Here is a 24,503-nt window from a genome sequence, read left to right as displayed (position 1 = left end):
ATTTGCAACCTGGCTTAATTACATTCAGACCAGTGGCAATTTTGGTTACAACTATTTTCTTACAAGTCACAGGATTTTGTGCATTTCTGAAGCCTCCTTTTCCTACATCAAGTTGCAAATTCAGAACAGTACTTATGTGTGCTTTTTGGTTATGGAGTAGCCACCTAAAGTACATAATTCCAATAATTATCAGTGACAGAAGGGATGAATAAATTATGCTTTAAGTGCAAGAAAATTAATAGTAAAAATGGTTTTGCATAAGTTTTTTTTGGTGCGTGTACCTATATAAAATTTAATATTCACAATGGATATGATCCTGAACTATTCTACCGCCTGCTCTGGGACAAAGAATAAAGCAGAATTTAAATGCTGCAGCTGTCACGGTGTTTTGAAAGCTGCTTTAATTCAAGCACAGAGTTACGATGTGAATTGTAAATTCTAACAGAGTGAGGGAAATATCAATGCCATATTCCTTCTCCAAACCAAAGATTAAGCTTCAGGTCTTGTTCACAAAATTACAGCCCAAACCCTCCTCCTCTCTCCTTGCTGCAGCTTAGCAGTGAAGCTGCTAAGTGAAGGGAGGCCAGTTTCTATAAATAAGAAATCTAGGGAAAGGGTGCAAATGGCCCCGCCTTACTCCTGTGATTGAAGGCTGGCTGGGGCCTGAAGACCATAGCACTTAATTTTAATTCCCGAGTCTGGGCCCTGATTTATCACAGTGTATGCCATCAAAAGAAGGTTCCATTTATTTACAATATCTGACAGGAGGGAAAACAGTTCTTTTTAAAAAATTGCTTTGAATATTGCAGTATATTTTTGAAGGCAAGTTTATTATGCTTTTGTTTTAGTCTGAACGTAGTAATCATTTAAATGTGTACAAAACTTGCAAGAAGGTTGAAATGATAGACAAGCCATTTTTTCTCTTCAGTATTATCCTTCCTACTTTTCCGAGTGCTGGTTTGAGTTCCATGCAGTGATATTCACAGGCAGCAAACAGCCGAAGAGGACGGGAGGGATTTTCTTCCCATAAATAAGCTCTTCTAATAAACAAGGGCCAAACAGTCACTGGCGTGCTCTTTGCCGGGCACACACCTGAGCACGTAATCTAGCTCCTCGGCCCCATTTACCCCTGAGCCTGACCGTCTCTCCCACATGCACTGATCCTGAGAGGTAACTATATACACAACATGGGGCAAGGTCCCTGGGTGCAGCTAAGCGTTAGCTCAGCAGAATCCCAGAGGTGACTGTCACACATTCCTGGGAAGCATCTCCAGCACTCTGCTTGCACACCTATCCCCTAGGGGAAGGTTTCCAGGTAGCAGTCCAGGGGTCACACAGGGGGAAATTGAAAATAGGGGGCTGTCCTGGATTTTCTTTCTCAATATTGTCCATTTGTCTTCATCCACACCCGCCTGGCTTCGAAGCTCAGGAAATGGCGCCAATGCAGGGCATTACATTCTGGAGGCCTCCTCTGAGGTGCATGCTGGTTTTGTGGGCTTGTGCTTTGCAGTTCCTCTAAGAAGTTTTTCGTTGCCCTTAAGAAGGCTTTATCTACGAACTCCTGAAAAATCATTTCTTAGAATCTGTTTTGGGACTTCAGACCATACAATAAAACGAGTATGTTTGATGTTTGAAAAGGCATAGCTTAGATAGGAAGACATTTTATGTTTTCCTTCTCTTCTCTGATCCACTGTCTAGCTGCTCTTTTTCTCCAGACCACCCTCCCGCCCTGACTCCTTGCCGTCACAGCTCTCCCAAGCATCCTTTCAAAGCTGCGGCCCCAATGCTAGGTGCGTGCTGTGTGAGGACATCCGTGCATGGTTTTCCAACGCCCAAACCGAGGCGGGAACTGGCAACCTCGCTACTAACACGGGAGAGTGACCATTGTCACAGTGCACTTATTTCTGGCAACTGAAACAAAAAACCCAGGAGGGCCAAACAATTCCTGGTAGAAAACGATGTTTACAAATGTGATCTTGCCTTGGCAGAGCAGAGCGTCAGCTCTGTGGCATTACCTAGGCAGCTTCTAGCACCGAGGGCGTCGGGTCTGTGGCACCGACGCGGCCCAGACCTGGGCCTGGAGTGGCACAGCTTGGAGGAGCATCAGTGGTCTCGATGTGAAAAACGTCTGCTCTCTCTCATGGGAGCGCCTGTGTTTTTCCATGACAGTGGTGAGGCAGGATCGCTATGATGAGCTAATGAAGCCCTTGGTAGGACTGTCTGTTCCTTAAATGCATTTGTCCCCCCTCCTTTTTTTTTTTTTTTTTTTTAAGTGGCACATATTTTTAAAAAGTTAATAAAAAAACCTTGGCAGACTGGTGCAGGTAACGTGGTACAAACTCATTGCAAACGAAGGGACAGGACGTCTGTGGGTTGCGTGCGTCCGGCCCCGCCCGGCACTATGTGAACTTCCTCTTGATGGTAGTGAGCTCTTTCTGGAGTTCGCTGAACCGGGGCCGGTTCTCAGGTTTATAATCCCAACACCTCACCATAATCTTAAAGATCTCCTCCGGGCAGTTCTGAGGGGCTGACATCCGGTACCCTGAAGGCCCAACAGAAGGAGAACGGAGGTAAGACATGAATGCTGGCACAGGGCGTTATGCAGTTTGCAAGGTTAGTGCCTTACGTTGTAGATGGAACAGAAACAAAACACCCTTTATAAGGCAAACTGATTGTTTAAAAACAAGTATCTCATTATTACGGAGCCACAGGATTACCTGCAAGTTCGGAGAACCCGCTTTGTTTGTTGCTAAGTCTGATGTGAGATACATCACAGGCAGAGGCACATCTGCTCTAGGTATTCGCTTTGAGGCTGTGGGCAGAACTTTTTTTTTTAAAAAAAATCATCTCTACTCCCCAGGTTTTTGAAGAGAGGAGGAAGATTTGATAAACACCAATTCAAAAGTGAAATAGAAATGAACGTGAGTTAGAATCCTCTACCGCTTCGGCGCATCCCGGTTGTGTGCCATGCAGGAGCCTGTGTGTGCGCCGCGGGAGGGTGTCTGAGAGGTCAGAGAAGGGAGGCAGGAAGCCATCCTCTACGCCAGTCCTACCACCAGGCCCCTCCCGAGGTGTCAGGGGCCACCTTGCTCTTTGTCAGAGACATCGGACTGCCAGGCATCACCACCTCCTCCTGTTCCCGTGGTGACCTGGGAACGCCCACGGGGTGCCTTCAGAAGCGGTACGGAGTTCTCAGAAACCTCCTGCAGTCTAATTACATTTCGTTCGCAGTGACACTAATGGTGTTTGTTCCACATGGAATAAAAAAACAGGAGCTTGAGGAACGCTCCCCGAGTTCCCTTGACGAGACTGAACGGTGTGCCTTGCAGGTGTCAGGCCAGGCAGGGGGCGTGGGAGGAAAGCCTGGAGCTCTCTATTTTCAAAGCTCAAAAGGTTTTTGTTGTATAAGAGCCACTCGATCCACGGGGTTCAGAAGCAGATTTACAAACACCTCTGTTCTCCCTACACCCCCGAACAGCACTGCCTCTCTGCCCCCGCCAGTCCCACTCCTGTCTTTGGCTCACCTCTTTCCACCTGCTCACGTGCTTGCTGGTTTGTCATTCCGGGGTACGGGCAGACCCCTAAGCTGAAGGTCTCCCAGAGGAGGATGCCAAAGCTCCACACGTCGCTCTCAGAACTGTACCTCCCTAGAGGGCACACAGAACCACAGCCAGGTGAGGGGATAAGTAGGTGACCATTCCTGGGTATGCACTTCTATGTCAGTCACATGTTACTATATTTAAACTTTGCCAAAAATCAGTGATTCTATTCTCTGCACGAGTTTCACTCTCCAAAAAATGAACACCTTCCAAATCACACTCCCCACCCCGCCAAGAACAAATAATTCAGCCAGCATGCAAGCTTGCTCTCCCTGTGGTACCCAACTGAGATGGATGCTTTATATAAAAAAGATATGTTTGTACATATCAATGCCTAGGAGATTAAGTAAGTTGGATTTCTGCAATTTTGTTTTCTGCCTGCATCATTTTCATTCTACTAAGATTACAAAGTTAAAGCAATAAGGAAAGTTTCTTAAATTGTTTACTCATCACTATTTACAGATATTATTCTTACTTGCTTAACGGTCTCCTTTTCCCCACTGACAGTTTCATTTATGGAAAGTATATGTGTGTGTGTGTGTTTTGAATAGAGTACAAATTAAAGAAGTTGTTTATGTCAGCCAGCTCTGTTAGAGAACATGGTGACTTGTTTTGTTGAAGTCCTAGGCTGCATAAGCTAAGCTCACAGATTCTTTTTTTTTTTTTTTTAAATAGTCTTCCAAAGAAGCAGAAATAAAAGCCAACACCAAATACATTCTGGAGATGGATGTGAAGTCAAGGAGGCAAAGCAGAAAAATTCTTTCCAATATCCAAGAGGTAAAAATTTCCTAGATTTTCCCAACATACTTTTTTTTTTTTTTTTTTTCATACAGAGCATAAACTGTTCTAACTAATCCTCATTTGCAGCAGTGTTATAGGAATTCTGAAATGATTTCATTTCTACTTTCTTGAAGCTACTCGCCTTAACCTTTCCATTCCAGAATTTATAAGTGCCCCTCCTCTAAAATTATCCAGTTTCTTTAAAGTAGGATGGCCTTTTCACTTTCTTGAAAAAATGTGAAATGAGAACCTCAGTAAGCCTACATATGGTAATTTCTCCAAAGGCACAGCTTAGAGTATGCTTACTGATTTTCATCGCCAGCTGCGTACATTAGCTTCCTTCTTAGTAGACTAAGTATGGACATTCACTATGATATTTAGCAGGAAGATTCATTTTCTTATCTGCATATCTACTCTTTTTCATGTTTGGCATCCAATATTTAATTCCTTTTATGAAAGTCATTCAATGGCTACAGTTAAGATAATTGACCGAGGAATAGAGAATCAATACCTTCTTTTTGTAATATAATATCTGGACAGATATCTACAAAGGCATATTTTATATAATCCAACACTCCATCTTGTAACCTTGAGCTTTGAAGGATAATTTTTAAAATTTATTTATATATTTGTTATTGAGGTAGAATTGATTTGATTTATAAGTTTCAGGAGTACAGCATAATTCAATATTTGCAAAATGATCAACACAATAAGTCTAGTAAACATCTGTCATCACACAGTTGTATTTGGTAGCATCTGGGAAGACAAACTAAGGGTGAGGCTTACTATCTGTAGAACATTAATTTTGAAAACTTCATTGTTGCCAACTAGAACAGCCTTGTCAACTTCTCATAATGGCAACTACCTACACATGTATCCTTGGTATACACAATAAAGAGAGATTCTAGTTTCTGCTCCAAATAAGTCCCAAACCAATTATATTCCACAGCTTTATCTGGAAAATATCTGTTGGTTCCTCAGAAAGTTAAATATAGAATTACTATATGCTTCCTAGTATTTAAATAATTGAAAACAGGTACTCAAGTCCATGTACACAGATGTTCATAGTGATGCTATTCACAAATTTCAAAACTGCTGAAAAATACATCAATGGATGAATAGATAAACTGTGGTAAATACATAAAGTGGAATATTAATCACCCATGAAAAGGAATAATAGTCTGCAACATGGATGAACCTTGAAAACATTATCCTAAGTCTAACATTATGCTAAGAAAAAAGCCACATATTGTATGATTCAATTTCCATGAAATATGTCGAATAGGTAAATCCACAGCATGAAAAAGCAGGTATGTGGTTGTCAGTGGTTGAGGAGAGACAGTAATGGGAAGTAACTTCGTAATGGGAAGTAACTTCGTACTGGGTAAAGGGTTTTATTTTGGAACTAGGAGGCAGGGGTTGCACAACATTGTGAATTGTACTAAATGCTACTGAATTATTCACTTTAAAATGGTTAATTTTGTTACATGCATTTTATAAAAAGGTTTATTTGTATGAATATAATGTCTAAATTAAAGACATTTATAAATGCCTTATTTCTCAAGACGTAATTTCTCATTTTAAATCAACAAAAATAATTTTATGCTATTTTAATTCAAACCATACTATACCCATTCACCAACCCATGGCTTTTATGCTGCTTCTCTTACTAAAAGTGCAATTTTAATTTCACTCAAAGCACAATCCATTTCTTTCAAAATTCTTGAGTTGCTACCCATCTTATTATGGCCCATTTCATCCCAACCACAGATAATGCAAGCTGTATTTATATCCAATTACAATGGCACATAAAAAATTCAAGTTAAAAAAATCCCTGCTGTTTTAAAATGTAATTCCCATCTCTTTCCACAAGATTTATACAAGTTCCAGAGACTGAGATGCTAAGAAACCATGTCAGTTTTCAGAGTGAGTAACTCCAGGATTGATTGGCTTAATATTTTAGGAACCTAACATTAGATGAAGTTATAAGAAATTCAAAAGAAATGCCAAAGCCATAGCAACACTTTTACTCTGCGTATAATCTGATTCTTAAAATGAAAATCTGGTAGTGACATCAGCATCATGGCAGAGTGAGAAAACCTCTTGTTCTCTCCCCTCAAAATAGATGAAAAACTTACATAAAAGACCTAAAACAATAAAATACATAGATAAAAACATATGAACTAAACTATGGATCTTAGTCTCAGAGAGGTTTTTGTGAACTTGACCCCAAAGGCAAAGGAAGTTAAAGTAAAAATAAATGAATGGGACTACATTCTACACAACTAAAAAAAGCCATCAACAAAACAAAAAGGCAATCAAATATATAGGAGTATATGTTTGCAAACACTACCTATGATAAGGGGCTAATATCCAAAATATATAAAGAACTCAACCACAAAACACTTCAATTTATAAATGGGCAGAGGACCCGAAGAAGACATACAAATGGCCAACATATATATAAAGATGCTTGAATTCACTAGCTATAGAAAAATGCAAATCAAAGCCACGATGAGATACCACTTCACATCGGTTAGAATGGCTATTATCAACAAGACAAGTAATAACAAATCTTGGAGGGGTTGGAGAGAAAAGGGAACCCTCATTCACTACTTGTGGCTGTGTATTCTAGTACAGCCTCTATAGAAAATAGTATGAAGGTTCCTCAAAAATTAATAAAGCTAGCATATGATCCAACAATCCCTCTTATGGATATCTACATTTATTTTTAAAAATATATGTACCTCTATGTTCACAGTAGCCAAGACATGGAAACAACTTAAGTATCCTTTGATGGATGATTAGATAAAAAAAGATGTAGTGCATTTATACAGTGGAATATTACTCAACCATAAAAAGCCTTTGCAACAATATAAATGGGTCTTGAGAGTATGATCTAAAGTAAAATGAGTCGGAAAAGAACAAGAACCATATGACTTCATTCATATGTGGGATATTAAAAAAAAAAGTAATAAATGAACAAGTAAAACAAATTCATAGACACAGACAACAGTATGGCAGTTATGAGAGGAGGAAGGATGCAGAGGGTAAAGGGTCAAATGTGTGGTATTGGAAGGAGACAACTTTGGATAGTGAACACACAATGCAATATATAGATGTCATATAAAATTGTACACTTGAAACTTGTATAATCTTGTTAACCAATGTCACTCTAATAAATTAAAAAATTTTAATAGTTTTTCAGATAAAAAGGAACTCTCAGATTTGAAAATGCTTGTAAGTCATCATCTTTTAAAATTTGCAATCTTACATATAAACATCTGATCAGAAAGGTCAATGAATTAAGTTGGTGCTCATGTTTAAGTGCAAAGTATGAACATTTTATACCTCATTCTATCTTGTACTCTGTTGTACCCCTCTAACTTTGCTTGTGAATGTTTTGTTCTGTTGGAGCCCATTTTTTTTTTTTTTTAACCACCAAAAGGAAAGCGTCCGATCTTACCGTAATTAAGAGCTTCTGGTGCTGTCCATTTAATGGGAATCTGCTTTAAGCCAGAAGATGAATACACTCCACCTTCCTCTTGGCGAGACATTCCAAAGTCACTGATTTTCAGAACATTGTTTTCACCTACCAGGCAGTTTCTTGCAGCAAGATCCCTAGGTTACAAACACAGAAAACACCCTTATTAAAACAAATTGAAAGCCACTTTCACATTTATGACCTCTGCACTTTTTACATTTGCAATGTATTTATAATGAGGCTAAGAAAGCTTGTGATCTAACAGTCTCTCCCATCTTTTCTGTCACAGATAAAAATCATCCATACCAACATTTGCATATGGAACAGTCCACATGCTAATTTTTAGGCACCACATCCATTTCAATTTAAATAGAAAAACTGATTCTAGGGTTAAGAGAAAGTCACAAAAAGAGAGGCCAAGCATTATTTCTCCTTTGATTGTGTTCCTAGAGCATCACCATCCAACACAACTTTCTGTGAGGATGGAAAGGTCTCCATCTGTGCTGTGCTATTTAGTAGGTAGCCATTATCCACATGTGGCTAATGTGACTGAGAAACTGAGTGTTTTATTTTATTTTAGTGTATTAAATTTTAAGTAGTTGAGTGCTGCTAGTAGTTATTGAGTAGTAATCTGCAGTGCAATATAGAGCTTCCCAACACTTTTCCTGTTGTATCTGGGTCAGGCAAAACTACATGATGATTTGGCCCTGTCTCTCCCACTTCATTTTGTTCCACTCTTTCCATAATTTGCTATATTCTAGACCTACTGAGATTCTTATTTGCCCCCCCCCCCCCCCCACTACAAACATGACAAGCATTTCTACTGGAGGGCCCTTCCCTTTGCCTGGAGTGCACTCTTAGACTTCTGCATAGCTGGTTCCTCTTCATTCTCTCTCCTCAGAGACATCTGCCCTGACCACTCTTATGTGATAGGGAAGACAACAGTAAACAAAACAGACCAAGTCCCTACTTTAATTCTAGTGGGGAAAACATACAATAATCAAATTCGAATACATACACACACAATGCTCAGTTAGGAGACAGCAAGACGAAAGTGATGGGGTTGGTCAGAAGCCATCAGATTCGGGATATATTTTGAAAGTACAATCAATAGGATTTGCTGATAGATTAGATGTCGAGTAGGAGAGAGAAAGTCATGATGACCCTAAGATATTTTGGCCTAAACAACTGTACTATAAAGTTATTGTGATCAGTAGAGCTCAGTAGAGGTAAAAAGATACAGCATGATAGAACAGAATGAAGGTCCGGAAATGGATCTACAAGTATATGGTCACCTGATTTCTGACAGAGGTGCAAGGTGCGCGCTGCGTACCTCCCAGTCCTGGTCACTGGGCCACTGACTCCTTCTTGGGGCCAAATGCAAGCCCTCTTGGTTGAGAAGGAGCTTTTATTCACTGCAGCATTTTAGGCACAGAGAGGATGTCACCTTGGGTACTTTCCTCAGAATAGCACTCCGCCTCACAAAACACGTGCACTTCTGTCATCATGACTATCTCCACTGCGCCACCAGAGCAGAGGTATGTCCTCTGTAATGGGGATTACAGTTCTGCTTATGACCAATCTAAAACCAATTCAGAGAAACCTCCAATTCAAGGTAAATAACATTTCGATAATGTCTGCAGAAAACTGTCCTTCCTTTGGGTTGCATTAAGTTCAAAGGAATGGAAATGGTACGTAGCCTTTTTGGCATAGTCTATTAATTAAAGTGAAACCTAGGCTTTCAGGCAATAAGTCTACGCTGCATACTCACTGCTTGCCTAATATTCCAGTAAGCATTAAAGGAGATGGGAAAAACAGATTTGACCTCTGAGCTGAGAAGTCAGCAATCTAATTTGGGAGATAAGGCAGACATAACACCTTTCCTTCTCCCTTGTTTCTCTCCATTTCTTTCTTTATTAAGCTCACCGCTGCCCAACCCTGAGTAAGATTCTCAAGGAGACACACCGGTGTTCCTGCCTCTTCACACATGAAACTGCTCCAAAATAAGCCAGTATGAGCCAGTGCATTACGACTGCAGATCCTGCAGGAATTCAGAGATGAGAAATGTCATAATAGGACAGCATGGCGTTCACAGGAGGCATCAGAGGCAGCTCTGTCTCACTGCACGCAGAGGAGCAGAATAGCAAACGCTGCCAAATGCCAAAAGGAGATGGGAATGCCCTACTTAGATCTGTTGAATGATCTTATTCGAAGATTCAAAGTCAAACTTCTGAGTGTGCAGCAGGAGTGTCTTGCAAGTCATATATAATATGAGACAGGCTAATTAAGGATGAAATGAGAGCAGAGAGCAGCTGCAGGAAACCCAAAGCCAACAGGCAATGGAGATGAGCAAATTTTCTGTGCTCTCTGGAAAGCACAACAGTGGGCATCTTGCTCCGTGGCGATGTTGCTTCTCAGAACAAACATGATGGTAAACCAGGAGTCCACGCCAGCGTCCCTCTGCCAGACTGCCTTATTCCAAACATCCTTTACTACTAGCAACTATGGTGCCACAAGCCAGGGTTTCTCCCTTATATAGGAAAGGAATTAGAGAAACTGTTGCTTTTTGAGGGTGGGGGAAAGTACAAAAGCTATTCCTACTAGGTTTGTATAATACTGAGCCACAAATAGCTATGAACATTTAGGAGGCAAAAACCTCTTTAAGGCCCCAAGGTATCCTCATTCTGATTAAGACATGGCATACAACCAACAATCAAGAGGGTGGGGAATAAATGAAGCCAATTTCATTTGTCTTACTAAGTTCTGATAAAAAGTGCAGACTTATATCTTATTGCTATACAAAAATGTCAATATTGTGACAGTTGCAAGCATATTTTGAGGGCACCAACCTTGAAATATTAGATCAAATACCTGCTCTTGGACCTTTAGAAGTTCACTTACTCTGAACCTCAGTTTTCTCATCTGTTAAGTAGAGATAATAGTATCTATCTCCATAAGGTTGTTGTGAGAATTAAATAAAATATGTAAACTCCTTAGCACAGTAATTGGGAAATAGTGGGCGCTCAATAAATGTTAGCCACACACCAATATAAACTGTGCATTTATCACAACAAAACTTACAATTTAGCCACAGAAACCATATATTGGAGAATCACTGTTTTCTCCTTCTAATTAGAATGACTATTTGACAGTTTTTTTCTTTATAATAATAAAAGTGCAATATGCTAATTAGACCAGACAGCTGAACGACCTTTTGGACTTCATTCTGGATGTCCTTCAGGATGAAGCTGCCTCAGCAGGGGCCAAGGAAGAGGCAGTTAGAGGTAATCAGGTAGGCAGGTGAGTGGTTAGGGGTGATCGGGCAGGCAGAGTAGATAGGGGTGATCAAGCAGGCAGGTGATGGGTTAGGGGTGACCAGGCAGACAGGCAGAGGCATTTAGCAGTTAGGAGCCCCGAACTGCAAGAGGGATGTTCGACTGCCAATTTAGACCTGGTCCCACAGGCTTAAATTGGCAAATATCCCCCGAGGGGTCCTGGATTGCAAGAGGGTGCAGGCCGGGCTGAGGGACACCCCCTCACGCACAAATTTCATGCACTGGGCCTCTAGTATGAATATAAAAGCCTTTCAATTTAGTTCTAATAACAATTGATATGGCATTTACTACATCAGGCACTATTCTAAACACTTTTCATATATTTAGTCACTTAATTTTCCCAATTATGGTATTTATGTATAACTCCAAATTCTACATAATCTCTTATTTAGCGTAGACATCAAATTCCCAGATCACTAGCCAAAGAAAGGGAACTCACATGGATACTGAAAAAATTCAGAACCAAACCCATTGTGAAACACTTGCTTCCATCCTAAATTAACCTGAAAAGCCCAAGGAGAATTGTCTTTGTATTTAACTACTGTGATTAATCTGGGTGCGACGCAGTTTTGTGAAGTGGGTACTCTATTTGCACAGTCAAATGTAAATCTCTCTCAGTCACCGTTTTTCTACTATCACCTGGGGGCCACATTCTAAAATGAGATACCAGATCTCTGGAGACTACCTCTGGGTTTACATGTTAAATCAATATTGATCTACCATTAAATCTCTCAATAAATAGAAGAAAGAGGCAGAGAGGAGGACAGATTAAAAGAACATTGATCGAAAATAAATGTATAAATCTGTTTAGTTCACAGAAACGTACCAAATCCCAATGGGTAATTCATCAACAAAACTGAGCTCTGTCTTAAGCGTGCACATTGAAGGCCAATGTCAGAGGCCCCAACAAAAGACACCGCCAAGGACTTGCCTCCAAAGTCAGCCTCGGCGCTAATGGCAAGAGCCTCTAGTCCTAACAGACGTCTGGAAGGGAGATTTGAAAAAGTGTCCACCCACTACCATTCGGAGAGGACAAGCAGTGAAAACAGAAGCCATTTGCCTGAGTGACAAATGACATAACTTCAGATGTTGCACGTAGATGTGATAAGTTACTCTGAGCAACAGAGAAAAAAAACTGTCAAAACACTCTTTACTGAATAGCCATTGTGGTAACAGCCATCATGATAATAGCTATCCTTTACTGAGGGCTTTATGCGTATGTGCCAGGTAGTGTTTTAAATGTTTTCCACGTAACCCATTTCCTGTCAATACTTGGCTTCATGCATACTAATCGGAACATTAAGTACATTTCTGGTTTTTGCAGAAGTAATAATGCAAACATCTCCACTCGTGGGCGTTTCAGACTAGGGATTAGGAGAACAAAGTTCTCACCGGTGTTTTCCTTAATAAGCTGCGCAAGCGAGTACATCACACATCATTTTCCGGGGCCTTGGAAGGAGAGCACCAATGCTTGACTTTTCTGAGCACAAGGGCTCCTGTTTAATGTCAAGCATTTTATGACTCCTTTGTACTGCACCCTGATGGGCGAGTTGTATGTTTCATAAAGGCCAACAGAGAAAATGCAACATGATGCAAAGCTACTAAGAAGAAGAATGTTTTGAGACAAATTTATATATTAATCACAACAGTAAAATAGTACTGAATATTGGTATGTAACAGGACATTATCCTCAAATGATGCCTGATGCAACCTGGAACACTTGCAACAATTTGGAGGAGGCAAGAATCCTTAGTCCACCAGTTGGGAGCAAGTGTACGGTCCTTTTAACTCTAATATTCTGTACGCTCTAGGGTTAAAGGCATTGTCTTCCTGTAATGGGCTGGATGAATCTAGCCACACAGTCATGCTAGATGGTTCTAATGAAGAGTTTTCCATGTTTCCAGTACAGCAGTGAGTGTTAGCAGCTAGAGTAGGGGTGTCGAACTCAATCAGAGAAGGGGCCAAAATCTAAAATCCAGCCTAAATCGCGGGCCGAATGGTTTACTGAACAGTCATAAACTGACAATGTCATAAACTGACAGTGGAGTGCAGTGATGACAGCGCGGTGCGGGCCACATTGCAAGGCCTGGCGGGCTGGATTTGGCCCTCGGGCCTTGTGTTTGACACATGTGAGCTAGAGAATGGAATAATAGCTGGGAGGGTAAGTTACAAGAATGCCACTCCATGCGGCCAAGGGTCCCACCACCTCAGGGCCAAACTATCACAGTGCAGCCTCCTCTAGCTTCTGCCGAATAATTGTGGGCTGCGACCAAGAAAACACACTTCCCAATCATATCGGAATAATAGTAATCATTAAGTGCCTAGTATGTGTCAGGAATGATGCCAGGAGCTTTACCTATTATCCTAATCCCTATTTGCAGTGTAGAGTATCTCTATTGTACAGAGAATCTCAGACTCAGAGACTAAACAATTCACGTGAGAACACATAGCTAATAAGTGGCCAAGTACGGAACCTGTTTTTCTCCAAAGTCTTTTCAATATTCTATAATGCTGAGTATTTTGGGGGTGGGTTTTTTTTTTTAGATATTATTCATATTTGCAATCCCTGAGTAGACAGATTACTGCCATTTTGTTCCTGAAACCTGATCTCTTTCCCATTTAAGTTTAATGAAACGGAGTCTCTGACTCAGTGCTGAGGTTATGCTATAACCACTGCAATAGAAGAACATATTGAGAAGACTAAAATATGCATTACTTTTCTATTCTAGCTTCTGTTCTATTTTTTCCATTCTGTATAAAGACATGTAACAATTCCCCCATAATCATTTGTGATGGTTTATACTTTGATGATGTGATAGACATACTCACACTGGGCCCTAAATTAAGATATAAAAGGCACATAAAGGAGCAGAGCAACTGTGTAGTCTGATGTACAAGGTGCCATAATGAGCCTCAGGATCATTTAAGTTTTTATAGTCTGCAAAATGTTCCGCTACTAATGAACAAACACACTCTAATTATGGTGGAATGCACCTAGATTTAGATGCTAAACCTGCAGGTGGTTAACTCTTTGCAGGATTAACTTTTCTGTGCAAGGGATGCCACCGACTGCACTTTGTTGAGAGAGAGTCAGTCATTGACTGTATTCTCCAAGCACCCTGCCCCAATCCTCCCAACCCGACACTTGCACTTTTGCCTCTGTTTGGCGGAGCCTAGTCAACTCTTAGGCCATACCTTTAGGCAGGTTGGAAGACAGCCTCATCTGGCATACTAACACAGTGTCTCAAAAACAGCCCTCTGCACAGAGGGGAAATGTCTAATCATATTTACTGTGACACCAATATTCTGTTAATGGAAAACATTTTTAAGTATTTATAAGAATTCAAGAGAAGTCATGACTTTCTTTCATTTATCTCAACAGTTCTTTCCTCGACTCCCATTTACGTTTTTTTAAAATGAAATTTTCATTATTCCTATTCAGTTTCTAATGTTGTTATTTTTGGTTTATGAACTGATATCCCAGATGACTTTGTAATAAATTTTCTTTCAGTGCTCTGATTGCTTTCATTGTATAAAATTCAAAGAGGAGAGTCTAAGTTATGAATACGGGTCTATTTTATAATTAATTCATTTTTATCTTGAAACAAAGATCTGAAATTCAATTTCCTTTATGTCTCTCTATATTTTCTTTCCATAACCAAGAAAGCTTGCTTTATCTTTGTTCAATTTTAATGCTGTATTATATTTGATAATATAGTATAAAAATATCAGTAGTCTTAAGACTCAATTTCATACATGTAACTATTTTTCTCTTTTTGTAATTCTAAAGATAAGAGTTTTAAAAGATATTCACCAAATGACCTTCTATGATTAGTTGTTATTCATTCTGTGATTCTTTGATATAATCCATACATAATCTGCATTTTGCATTCATGAAGGATTACTTGTCTGAGCAAATATTAACTTTGTAAATACAGGTGTCCTTTTTGGTCTCTTAATGAAATTTGCATTTACCAACTGGCAGACCATAGTTACATAAAACAAGAGTGTCTGAAAGACTAAAGGAGGACAATACAATAATTTATGTAAGTGTAAAGCCTATCATGCCTAAAGGTTCCACAGAATTCTGGTAAATTTCAGTGAGTTCCAAATTACCAGAGGGCACTGTGACAGCTGCTCAACAGCATTCTCAATGGTGGACAGCAATGGAGGCCAATCAAGGGGAGGATCTCAGTGTTTTGATGAAATTGCACGTGGAATACCTACCTCTGTGGGAACTGAACTAGGACACAAGGTTTTTACATTCTATAAAATGCCAAATTGTCACTTTAGTGACATCAACTGAATTTTAGTTGATATTATGTAATAGTTGGGCCTTTTAAATTATCTAAAGTATTTTAATCCCAACCCAAGGATATGTTCATTGATTTTGAGAAAGAGGGAAAGGAGAAAGAGAAGGGGAGAGGAGGAAAGGGAGAGAAAGAAACGTTAATCTGTTACCTCCTGCTCATGCCCTGACCTGGACCAAATATAAAACTTAGGTATATGCCCTCTGGGAACTGAACCTGTGATCTTTTTGGTGTATGGGAAGACGCTCCAACCAACTGAGCCACACTGGCCAGGGCTATCCAAAGTATTCTTAAGGCAAAGCAATTGAGAGTTACAATTGCAAACAGAGTTTCCATATTAAGATCTTATTTTGGCATCCATGGTAATTAATCTGGCATTAAATTCATGCCAGAGGTCAATATATCTTTCCCTATGAGGCCCAACACATTTAATAACAATGATGCCAGAAGAGATGAAGTCATGTCTGGTTATTTGATCCAGGAACTGATTAAGGAGGCAATACTACATGTCTATTACACAGATGGGTTTTTATGTTTTAAGAACACGCCCTTCTATGGTTCCTGATTGATATACACAAAAACCCATTACTATTTTACATCAAAATTACACATTGTTTTGTACTTTTTGAAAGTCCTACCATTAATTGTATAATTACAGATTCCAGTTACTATAAGTATACAAAATAGGGTATCTATATGTGAATACGTAGGTGAATATCCACTAATCAGTCCATCATTGGTTCAACTCTCCTCTATTGAGGCCTAACTAGGTACCAGCCCTCTGCAGTGTGCTGCAGAGAAAGACAACCTCATTCCCACCCTCAAGAGACAGCTATGTGAGCACATAAACAGCAATGCTGGAGATTACAAGTTTGAAGGTTGGGAGTAGGCTCTCAGAGACAGGTGTGGCACAAAACTTAAGGCCACAATATTTTGTACTTCTCTGCCCCTGCACCTGTGCTAACTTGGCGAGGTTGACAAACAGGATGCGGCCGAAGTAACAATGTGAGGCTCCTGGAGCACTCCTGATATAAAGAGGAGAAAAATAAATCTGGCAAATGGAAGCTAGTTACTTTGGAGGTAAACTTCCCTGAGATACCTGGAGGGAATTTTGGTATCGGATTAAAACAAATCACAGTAAGTAAAATGGATAATGTGGACCCTGAGTTATCAATAAGGCTGACCGTTGTGAGTTATACGTGGTGTCAGGAAGCAGAAGAATGTGATGGACAGTTTAAAATTATTTCTGTAAAAAGATTTAAAATTGAGAGGGAGAAGACCAAGAGGTAAATTGGTTTGATGCCTTAAAAATATGTATGTAGCACTTACTCGTTACCAGGTGCTGCTGTAGGCAAAGCAGTGATAAAAAAGACAAGAATTCATGTCCTCATGGCACTTCTATCCCTCTGGCATGCACGAGTTAACTGATGCATTGTCGAGTGTGACATTTCTAAAAGAATTACTTAAGAACATACTCCATGCAATGTAAAAAGGAATCCATTAAAGGGGAAGACATGGGGAATAAGAAAAAGCACAAGAAAAGAGTGACACAGCTTTGCCTAAATAATCCTTGATTCGTTCTGTTAAAATGGAGGCAAAAGCCTAGATGGTTTTGACATGCTACCCAGAAGGGAGGACGTAGAGGAAGGAGGGAAAAATAAAAGCATGCTACAGCCATCATCCTGCTCACAGAAGAGAACAGGCTTAGATTGTAAAAAGATCGGAAATGAGAAGCATATGGTGACAAACAAAAAGCAGGGATGGCAAGATGCCCTCAGAAAGTAGAATTTAGGGAAAAGGCATCAATTAGATAAAAAGAAATATCTATATTTCTAAAAAGTAGGACTCAGCAAAAAGATACATGTTAGTGATACTAAATGGACAATGCAGCAAGCAGTGAAAATAGAGAATTGAGCCATATTCTGAGTTAAGGGCAAGCAGCACAATTTAGCACAGACATAACCGATTCAGAAGGGGGCAATGTTTAAGGCGTGTATCTGACTGATGTCAGCAATATCAACAGAGATGGAGGTAGACGGCATCAGAAGCAAATATCACACAGGGACCAGAGGACCTGCTTTCTAAACAAACAGCAAGGTAAGGAACACTAATCAAGGAAAATGGTATGTTAATACTACCATTGCTAACGGAAGGGTTTATTCAAATTCGATCTATATGGAAACAGGAAACAGTAATTATGAAATCCCACACAATACCAGTATGTGGTCTGATTATTAAATAGGCAGTGATGCCATTTTGTGTAGAAGTTGTGCCTGTTTCACTGCTTGGCTTATGTGAAGCAAGGCTGATTGGGGCCTTTGGGAACACATTTTTGGGAGCAAATGTATCTTTGAAAAACAGTGGGCAAGTCTTCTACTGGGCTTTCTAGATATAATCTCAGGATCAATTATTTTTAAATCTAGTTTAGGTTTTCTGGGTGGCTAATTCTATTACTACAACAACAGACAAAACAACCAGAATGCAAATAAGGAATTGGTTTTATTTCTTGGATGTTGCCATAATCCTTTATATTAGCTATATGATGAATGACATGTAAATTTCATCATACTGCTATGTGCTAAACAATGAAGTTGGTCTAAAAATGTATCAGGCACCCAAACTATTCAGTAAAGATTTTCTTCATAGGCTGGATTGTATTTACATAAGACTATTAAAGAATACACTAGGCAGTAATGTTTTAAAATGAATGTTCAATATTTTCTTCAAAATAAAACTGAATACTTTGTACAAAAAGTAATTATATCTTTTTTTCTGATAGTAATGGAATAAAGATGTTTGTTTTCATACCAATATCCAATTTTTACCCCTCTAAAAATCACCTCATTGAAGTCCTTTCGAACAATAATAACAAAGAATCCCACACATGCTGAATCAATTTACAGGAAGATGAATGATAAAAAAGAAAAATCTTCTTTATCCAGAGGATACATGGTAGACTGAAACTCAAATAAGGACCACCATTTCCTAAAAACTCAAAAGCAGCTATTGGGTTTAGCAACATGCAATCAATGGATAATTAAATATTTTAGTCAATGTGATTATGAGTAAGAAATGTAAGACAATGCTGAATAGAATGGGACTAAATTATACAGTGGAAGGGAGAAAATTCCAGTCCATAGAAATTTTTAAGGTTTTAGTATATAGAGAAATGACAGAGCCTCTTTTTTCTGGGACAGTTGAAGGATATGATCAACAGACATTTTCTTGACTTCTACTATGTAGCAAGCACTGTGCGGTGTCAGAAAAGACTAGGTCTCTGTCCTGGAGGACTCGACACTGTGGTAGTAAACAGGATCTTGTAGGAATGATAATAGAAGCCTACTGTGAACATGATGGGCACAAAAGAGGAAGTAGGCAGGGAAAAGATTATCAGGAATACTGCATGCTTAAGTAGAGTCTTGCTAAATGATTATGTATTTGCTAAGGCAATTATCCAGACAAGGAAACTATGTTTGACATGACCTAGGAGGAAAAAATATCAAGCTTATCCTTACATAAAGGATAGTTTAACTTTTCCAGTGCTATCAAATTAATATATTGAAATTTTCTGAACTTTCATACCAAGTAAAGAATTAAAGGTAGCATGTTACTATGAGACATCTTCACATGGAATTTCAAAACTTAGGGATCACATCCTATATAATAAAAGGGTAATATGCAAATTGACCCTAACAGTGGAACGACTGGTCGCTATGACGTGCACTGACCACCAGAGGGCAGACGCTCAATACAGGAACTGCCCCCTGGTGGTCAGTGCGCTCCCACAAGGGGAGCTCCGCTCAGCCATAAGCCGGGCTGACGGCTGTGAGTGCAGCGGTGGTGGCGGGAGCCTCTCCCGCCTCTGCAGCATTGCTGAGGATGTCCATCAGTCGGACATCCCCTGAGGGCTCCCGGGCTGCCACAGGGATATCTGACTTCTAGCTTAGGCCCAACTGTGAGAGGGCGCAGGCCAGGCTAAGGAACCCTTCCCCCCAAGCGCACAAGTTTTTGTGCACGGGGACTCTAGTAATCAAATAATTTAACTTAAACCAAGCAAATAAATGCATTAAATAATGCTTCTCTTTAACATATGAAAATGTTTCTGAGGATACATTTTCTGCTTGTCTTGATGAGATTTTTGTTCAGCCATTTCCAAAGGACCAACCACCCTGCTCATCAGTATTTATTAGAAGGAGAAAGTCATGGAGGTGATTGCGTGGCTCTAAATGGCTTTTTCTAACACAGATAACAGCATGGTGATTACCAGAGAGTAAGGAGGGTGGGAGGAGGTAGGAGAGAATAAAAGGGGAAAATATGGTGATAGAAGGAGACTTGACTTGGGGTGGTGAACACACAATGTAATATACAGATGATGTATTATAAAATTATACATCAGAAAACTATAACATCCTATTAAATAATGTCACCCCGATAAATTTTAAAAAATAAGTAAAGTGACTTTTTCTAATTCTAAACAGCTAATTGGCCATAGGGAACTTATAACAGTGAAACAAATTCAATAAACTGTCTTTGTATTGCTTTATTTTAAAAATATTATCCCATAAGGAAGGTGTTGCTTGAATTAATACCTAAGTAAAATCCTTTATTTTCCTTTAAGGGCTTATAATGCCAGATTATTACAAAAGAAACATAATGCATTTAACACTGTTATATGATATATACTGAGTGGCCAGATTATTATAATCTCTGAAAGCATAATAATCTGACCACTCAGTGTGTGTGTGTGTGTGTGTGTGTGTATTGGAGGCCCGGTGTATGATTTTGTGCATGGGTGGGGTCCGGTCAGCCTGGCAAGGGGGAGAGGACATGGGTGGTTTGCCAGCCTGCCTGATGGTCAAACACCTGGTCGAGGGGACAATTTGCATATTAGCCTTTTTTTATTATATATAGGATATACACTGAGTGGCCATATTATTATGCATTCAGAGATCATAATAATCTGGCCACTTAATGTATAGTAAAGTTGTTATGACATGAAAAAAATATACGTATTTTTTTCTCTTTATTGTATCTCATTAAGATGATGGATGCCAACTAAACTTATTGCAATAATTATTATATAATATATGTAAATCTAACCATTGCAGTGTATACCTTAAATTTATACAGTGATGTCCATTAATTGTATTTCAACAAAACTGAGGGGCGGGGGCAAGAACTAGAATTGTTATGACAAATAGACTGAGTTATTCTATTAAATTTTATGTAACAGTATTTATATATTTTCTATTTCATTTTTTTAAAAGATACTAATAGTATAAAAATGACTTGAGAGCAAGGCAGTCCTAAAATAACTTAGTAAATTATTTCAATAACATGGCCTTAAAATTAAAAAGAATGTTAAAATATTAATTGTAAAAGCATTCTATTGAAGTTATAGAAAAGGATAATTAAACAAATAATTAACCTTTCAGAAACAATAAAGTTGGAAGCAGAATATATTCACCAATCTCAGTGTCACACTTTGCATTAAGCAAGTGGTCCTATTTTACTACTACTTTTAGTCTTATACATTTACTTTGCTCGTGACCTTTGCACTTGGTGTCTATGTCTGACAAATCCCCAAAAGCCTTTAGTGCACTGTAAAGAGACAGAATTTGAAAAAGGTTAAAATGTTCCCAGTGCAAAAAATAAAATAACACATCAAGGTGTGGTTCCCCACAAACTCCCGCATGCCGCACCCATCAATCTATCAGAATCCCAAGAGGAAGTGCAGAGCCAGAGGGCTATTTTTAGCTTACACTGAGAATCTAGACAGCAACACTCTCAGTGGGTTTATAGAGTCACACAATTGCTGGGGACAAAGGTTTGTCTCTCCCTTTATCTCTGACCCAGAAAGAGACCCAGAAAAGCAGATATGATGCTGCTCAGGGGCTGCCAAAATTATGTCTACTTTTCATTTTAAAGCCAGATGAAGTAAAATTAAGGGCAATGTAAATGAAAACAAAATATTGAGATGCGAAGAAGGAGTTGGCTAGAACCAGGATTTTGATGGATTAATTTCACCCAGGGAACCAACATTTAACAGCTCTAGGTGATGAATACCTGAAGTAGAGAGGAAATTTTACATGATGGGCTAGTATTTTGCATAGCAAGTTGTGCCTGGAAGCTTCCCAGAATAAGATTTTTCTCCTCATGAAACGTTTACAAAGAATATATATAATTATGTATGAATATTCCTTCAAGGAAAGTTATTAAGATACCAAGAACAAAGGGAGATGAGAGAAAACTGACTGAACCAGCTCTGCATTTAGCAGCCAGCAGGGCTTCCTGGGGGGCGAGGTGCCTCGTGAATCTCTCTTCATCCCTGTCACTGGATTCATCACTGCTTCTTCCCAGGTGGTCCGAAGACAAAACAATCAGTATCACCACGTCTGGCATCTGTCTGAATCCTTAAGAGATACCTGTATAGCTCCACAGGCTATCTTTTAAATGTAGCAGGAGAAATCTATACAGGATGCCTTATTTCCAGTGTATTACATCTGAAAATAGTAGGAATGAATGGCATTCCAATTTATCACAAAATATTTATTTGATTTGAGATAGAAAGGTGTCTTGGGCTCATTTTCTTTGCTCCCAGCAGATGCTCTTACAAGATCCAAGTTAGGACAAAAATAAAAAAAAAGAATGCAGTCCTTTTCTCATTGCCTCTTTAATAACTATCACTAAGAAAATAGAATTTCAATAGGCAGGTAAATTAAAACTAGCCAGTGTCCTGTTATCAGCACAGATGATCTGCTTTGTATTATAGACACAGATTACTGCAGTCTCAGTCTGCTTTTGTGTGGAGCCAACCCGAGAAGCTTGGGAGGCTGGGCTGGAACTATTCAGACTGTAGTCTGTGAGTCTGCATTCGTAATTTGACCTTCAAATGTCACTGAAGTATTGTCTCCAAGTGAAAGTGCTTTCTTTTGGCACCTGTCTCAGCTATAATCCCTGAGTCTCATTTTGGGAAACAGGATTCTTTTGACACTATAGGATCCTCTACCATTTACTGTACCACATTTACATTGTACACTTTTTGACAACTTTTGTTGTATATTTTTTATTTTTTCGTTGACTCCATGTATTGACTCCCCAATAAGATCTTAAACTCATTAAAGATCCATCTTACTTTGAATCCCCATAAGCATTCATTCATTTCATAAAGAGAGTGATCGCTGTTCAAAGCATCAGTGGTGACTGTAGGAGCAGTAGCATATAATTAAATTTTAAGGCAGAATATGGCAGTGTCCTAAGAACAACAAAAATATGAAATGGTAGCAGAAAGAAGGTAGAAGCTAGATCTGACTGGTGGATGGCAGAAGAATCTATGAAGGAAAGAAGTTGAGCCCCTTGAAGCAAGAGAAGGGGATTTAAAAATTGAAAATAACACCTATTATTTTATTTCCTACTGTGAAAGTACTGCATGTTTAGTGTTAGGAAAAACTTGAAAATACTAAAAAGGCTAAAAAGAGGGTTGCGGAGAGGCAACCTTTATGTAACCAGACAAAGATAACTGTTCATTCCATATTGAATATGTACAAAGTAGTTTGCTATGCATGCTCATTAAAAAAAAAATGTTACTAAACTAAACATACTGATTATATTATTCATGTTTTCATAATAATATTCATCCCACTACATTATTTTTAAGACCTTTCATTGCATTGATATATCAATATTTATTTCAGATATTTTAGCTTTTAAGGCTGGGTAGGATTTTAACGCAGTATGGCATGACAGTGACCGGAGGGAGAAGGAAAAGAGGATCATTCTGAGTAGAGGGCACACCCTGAGCACAGGTGTGGGACAGGCGAGTGTTCCGGGTTCAGGAAGCAGGAAGTACTTTGGCTTTTGAGGATGATCAGTGGCCCGTAAGCCCTAGAAGACTGGGACTCTGAATGCTGTCAGAGGCAACTTTGAGCCGCTGAAGGTTGCTCAAGAGAGAGAGATTCTAAACAGAATTGATTTTTGGGATTGTCAAAGCAAAAGTAGATGGGGGATTGGAGGAGAGAGGTCGTAATTCTAGGAGACTGGTTTTCTTAAGTGAAGCATTCTCCACACCCTTGTTTTCCCTAATTCATTTGTTTCACAGACACCCCAGCTTTACATAAAACACAGAATATATAATTTTTAAACATTCTTTTTCTTCTAACTTGGATATTCCCTTCCTTCTTCATCCAGCTAAATCCTACTCATTCTTCAAAACCTATCTGAAGCATTAGGCCTTGTAGTCTTTTCTGATTATATTAACACTAAAGGCCTGGTGCACAAAATTCGTGCATGGGTTGGGGGGGAGAGTGGTATGTGTGTGCCCCTCAGCCAAGCCTGCACCCTCTCCAATCTGGGACCCATCGAGGGATGTCCGATTGCCTGTTTAGGCCTGATCCTAAGGATCCTAAGGATTGGGCCTAAACTGGCAGTTGGACATCAGTCTCACAATCTGGGCCTGCTGGCTCCCAACTGCTCATCTGCCTGCCTGCCTGATTGACACCTAACTACTCACCTGCCAGCCCAATCATCCCCAACTACCCTCCCCTGCCAGCCTGATAAATCCTAACTGTCCTACGCTACAGGCCTGGTCACCCCCAACTGTCCTCCCCTGCAGGCCTGATCACCCCCAACTGTCCTCCCCTGCAGGCCTGATCCCCCATAACTGCCTTCCCCTACAAATCTGGGTCCCCCCAACTGCCCTCCCATGAAGGCCCGGTCTCCCACAACTGCCCTCCCCTGCAGGCCTGGGTCTCCCTCAACTGCCCTCCTCTGCCACCCACCTTGTGGCGGCCATCTTGTGTCCACATAGGGGCAGCCATCTTTGACCTCATGGGGGTGGCCATCTTATATGTTGGAGTGATGGTCAATTTGCATATTATCTCTTTATTATATAGGATTATATAGGATTGCACAATCTGCGTGCATCTCGCTGAATGGCCATCACAGATATACTTAATCTGACTCTGTCTTAAATGCAGAACCTCTTATGAGAGTCTGG

The 24,503-nt window shown here is 39.6% G+C and overlaps 1 protein-coding gene and 1 long non-coding RNA gene across 11 annotated transcripts in view; one reads left to right on the top strand and one right to left on the bottom strand.

Moving 5' to 3' along the window:
* Positions 1-818: 818 nt before the first annotated feature.
* The window catches only part of FER (FER tyrosine kinase), a 241,552-nt gene continuing 217,867 nt past the window's right edge, over positions 819-24,503 (bottom strand). For all 10 annotated transcript variants that reach the window (XM_084881045.1, XM_084881048.1, XM_084881047.1 and 7 more), the window contains 3 exons: positions 7,846-8,000; positions 3,525-3,647; positions 819-2,542 (listed from right to left, as the gene is read on the bottom strand). In XM_084881045.1, coding sequence (XP_084737171.1) covers positions 2,400-2,542; positions 3,525-3,647; positions 7,846-8,000 — 421 coding nt within the window. In that variant the 3' untranslated portion in view covers positions 819-2,399. The remainder of the gene's footprint in view (positions 2,543-3,524; positions 3,648-7,845; positions 8,001-24,503) is intronic.
* Positions 2,430-24,503, top strand: part of LOC311621219 — a 40,807-nt gene continuing 18,733 nt past the window's right edge. Inside the window, exons 1-2 of the long non-coding RNA XR_014794801.1 lie at positions 2,430-2,570; positions 4,275-4,376. This is a non-coding gene — a long non-coding RNA (uncharacterized lncRNA). The remainder of the gene's footprint in view (positions 2,571-4,274; positions 4,377-24,503) is intronic.

The sequence above is a fragment of the Pipistrellus hanaki genome (assembly GCF_964339955.1).
Source record: "Pipistrellus hanaki genome assembly, chromosome: 4".
Classification (NCBI taxonomy): domain Eukaryota; kingdom Metazoa; phylum Chordata; class Mammalia; order Chiroptera; family Vespertilionidae; genus Pipistrellus; species Pipistrellus hanaki.
The sequence above is the reverse complement of the archived record's forward strand: the minus strand, read 5'-3'. Positions and strand labels throughout refer to the sequence as shown.